General features: G+C 64.0%; 1 protein-coding gene across 1 annotated transcript in view; it reads right to left on the reverse strand.

Annotated features, from left to right (window-relative positions):
* Positions 1-1,910: 1,910 nt before the first annotated feature.
* Positions 1,911-2,818, reverse strand: part of CHLNCDRAFT_59322 (hypothetical protein) — a gene marked incomplete at its 3' end in the record, with an annotated part of 6,049 nt that continues 5,141 nt past the window's right edge. Inside the window, exons 5-6 of the mRNA XM_005843241.1 lie at positions 2,142-2,259; positions 1,911-2,011 (exon numbers count right to left, since the gene is read on the reverse strand). Coding sequence (XP_005843303.1) covers positions 1,911-2,011; positions 2,142-2,259 — 219 coding nt within the window. The remainder of the gene's footprint in view (positions 2,012-2,141; positions 2,260-2,818) is intronic.

Here is a 2,818-nt window from a genome sequence, read left to right on the forward strand (position 1 = left end):
CCAGCTGTCGGGGTCCACCGAGGCGCCCGTGCCGGTGGCGTAGCAGCTTCCGTACAGCTGCGTGAGGGGCAGCGCGGCGGGGAGGGGACCCTTGGCAGGCGGCAGGCTGCCAGGCGGCTGGGTGCGTGGCCGGCGGTGCGTGGGCAGGCGGGTGCGACAATCGAGGGGCCCAGGCAGCCCTGCGTCGATCCCCAGGGTGCAGCAGCAGCAGCAGGCAAAGCCAGTGAAGGCAAGCAGGCTGCCACGCCAGGCGGCCTGCCCGGTTGTGCCTGGCGGCGCATGGCGCCGGCAGCAGCCACACCGGCAGGGTGTTGCTGAGCTCTGGATGATATAGCCCGTCTCCAGAGTCATACCCAGTACTGATGTCGCCACTAGCTGCAAGGGGGTGCGCCAGGGTGGGCGCAGGACCGAACCACGTGAGCGGTGGCGGCGGCGGGCAGTCACAGGCACTCCGGTCGCACCAGGCCAGCCTTTCGGGCGCCGCCGACATTTCTGTCCCTCTCACCTGTGCCGATAAAAACGCCTGGGCAAACAGCGGCGGCGGGGGGCGCGAGCAACAGGGCACACACCGCCGCCAGCAGCAGGGCTGCCAGCGGGGCGCCCCGCGACATATTAAAGTTTACTGGAAGGTCTGCGGGGAACTTGAATGGCCAGCAACCACGAGCTGCAAGTGTGTGCACCGGGCGGTGCTACTTGGTGCGAGCCGCAACTGTGCTGAATGAATGGGGATAAAGCCCTTCACAGCATCGCAGACAGGCCAGCCACATTATCTGAGCTGACAGGCCGGACCGCACGGGTTTGGCGCTTTCGGTCTGCCACGCTGGAGGCGCTCCTTGTTCCCCCTGGCAATGGGACACATCTCCAAAGCTCCCCTGCATCCTGCATGTGCACCACGAGCTATTCAAGGCCTTTGTATGGCACCTGCAAGTTTCGATTGTGGTGGCGTGCATCTGCCGACCCACGAAGGGAGGAGCGCGGCTGCATGGGCACAGCAAAGTAATCAACAAGGAGAGCAGCTGGTGTTTCGCCTGATGTGCCTGGGCCCAGCAGCATGTGCCGCCCCCGACCCCGCTGCCCCCGCCCTGCCGCCACCTGCTCTACCTGTGTTGCGGCGCCGCCGCCCTCACATGGCCGGCGCGGCGCATCCCACCGAGCACAAAACCAGCGGTGTGCGAGACAGCCGCATACCCCCCACACATCCCCCACAATGTTTTCCAGCCGCATACCACTCACAGCCAGGCGACTGGCAGCCAGCGCGGGCACCGGCGATTGGTCACTTTTATGTGCCGCACCCTCTACAGCTGAAATCAGCCTGCCTTCAGCCTGCATCCTGCCCCACTGGCAGCTCTCAGCCATCTCGGGCATGTCTGAAGTTGCAGGCCAGTTTGCCCGCTTATACTGTGCCAGGGAGACGGCCGGCGCCCGCCCACGGCGCGCCCACCCCACAGGAGTGCGTGCCCTTGGCAACATGTGCCTCCCACACCGCCGGTGCCTCCCAGGGGCCCACAACTATATCCCCCCGGTCGCTGGCAGCCAGTGAGGGATGCCCCCCGCCTCAAACTCGTTGCATATTCACATTGTACGTTGATCATGTGTATGGAAGAGAAGAGTGGTTGGGTAGTCGGCGGCGGGATGAGGGCGCTAGCGCCTTCTTCCCTGCCGTTGAAGCTGAGTCACGGTTCACAAAGAGACAAGAAAAGAGTGAAAAGAACAGCAAAATGAAACGAAGATCATTGCATTATTGAAGGGAAGGGTTGGTTGGACTGGAGGCTGGGCAGGAGGAGGCGGGTTGAGCGTTGAGAGAGGAGGAAACGAAGTAAAAGGAAGCTATCGCTGTTGGAAAGCAAGCGTGTATGTAATACGTTACTCTCCACTTGCTAAAGTGTGCGTTTAGCCGAAACGCCTCTCTCTCACTTGCCCGCGTCTTGATCCCACACAAAGGCCGCAAAGGGTAGCTCTCCACTGGCAGATGCCACGACGGCATCGCCAGCCGGCGGCTTGTACGTTGATCCTGCAGTGGCAAGGCAAGAGGGGGCTGCGTGGCTCAGCAGGCTAACTGTGGCGAGCTACAGGAGGCATCCAGGGAACGGCATGCATGGTGGCGCTGTGCACGATGTGGTCTGCCAGCTCGGCAGGCGCACCTAAGATGCCGCCCACCGGCAGCGGCAGCGGCTGCAGTATGGTGAGGTACACATCCAGCCACTCCCCGTACTTCGGGTCACGCAGCTGCAAGCAGTTCCAGGTGTTACAGTCACCCCGCTATGATAGGCCGCGTGAGCAGACCTTGGGCAGGGGGCACACGTGATCAAGGGGCATCAAGAGAGGGGGTGGACCATGGAGCACCCTCTCCATGGCTCCGACCACCCTCCCCCCAGCTGAGCGTCCCAGGGTCACCCCACCCTGGCCCCACTCCCCGTCCTGCCGGACACGCAACCCCCACAACGTGGTGGGGGACGTGGGGATCCTTAGCAGCTTAGGCCTGCCAGGCCGACGGGTGCCGATGCTGGTGCGGGCTCCCGGCGGCAGGCAGCGCCGCCGCCGGGCACTCAAATGGCATGGGGCACATGGGCCCCCATGCCCGCACATCTCCCAGGCACATGAAAATACCAGAAGGCTGCACATGTAAGGGTGCATGCATTGCAGGCAGGAGTGCAAAGTGGCCTGCCGCGGCGGTCGGCTGTGCCATTACTCAGTCAGCCGCCGCTACCGTGCCGGGCTTGGCGTTCCCATGCCAACATGCCGGCGTGCCATCGCGCAAGGGGCCAGTGAGTGTGTGAGGTGGAGGTGGGGGTGGTGGGGCTGCCGCTGACCGCTGCTT

Source organism: Chlorella variabilis (assembly GCF_000147415.1).
Source record: "Chlorella variabilis unplaced genomic scaffold CHLNCscaffold_33, whole genome shotgun sequence".
Classification (NCBI taxonomy): domain Eukaryota; kingdom Viridiplantae; phylum Chlorophyta; class Trebouxiophyceae; order Chlorellales; family Chlorellaceae; genus Chlorella; species Chlorella variabilis.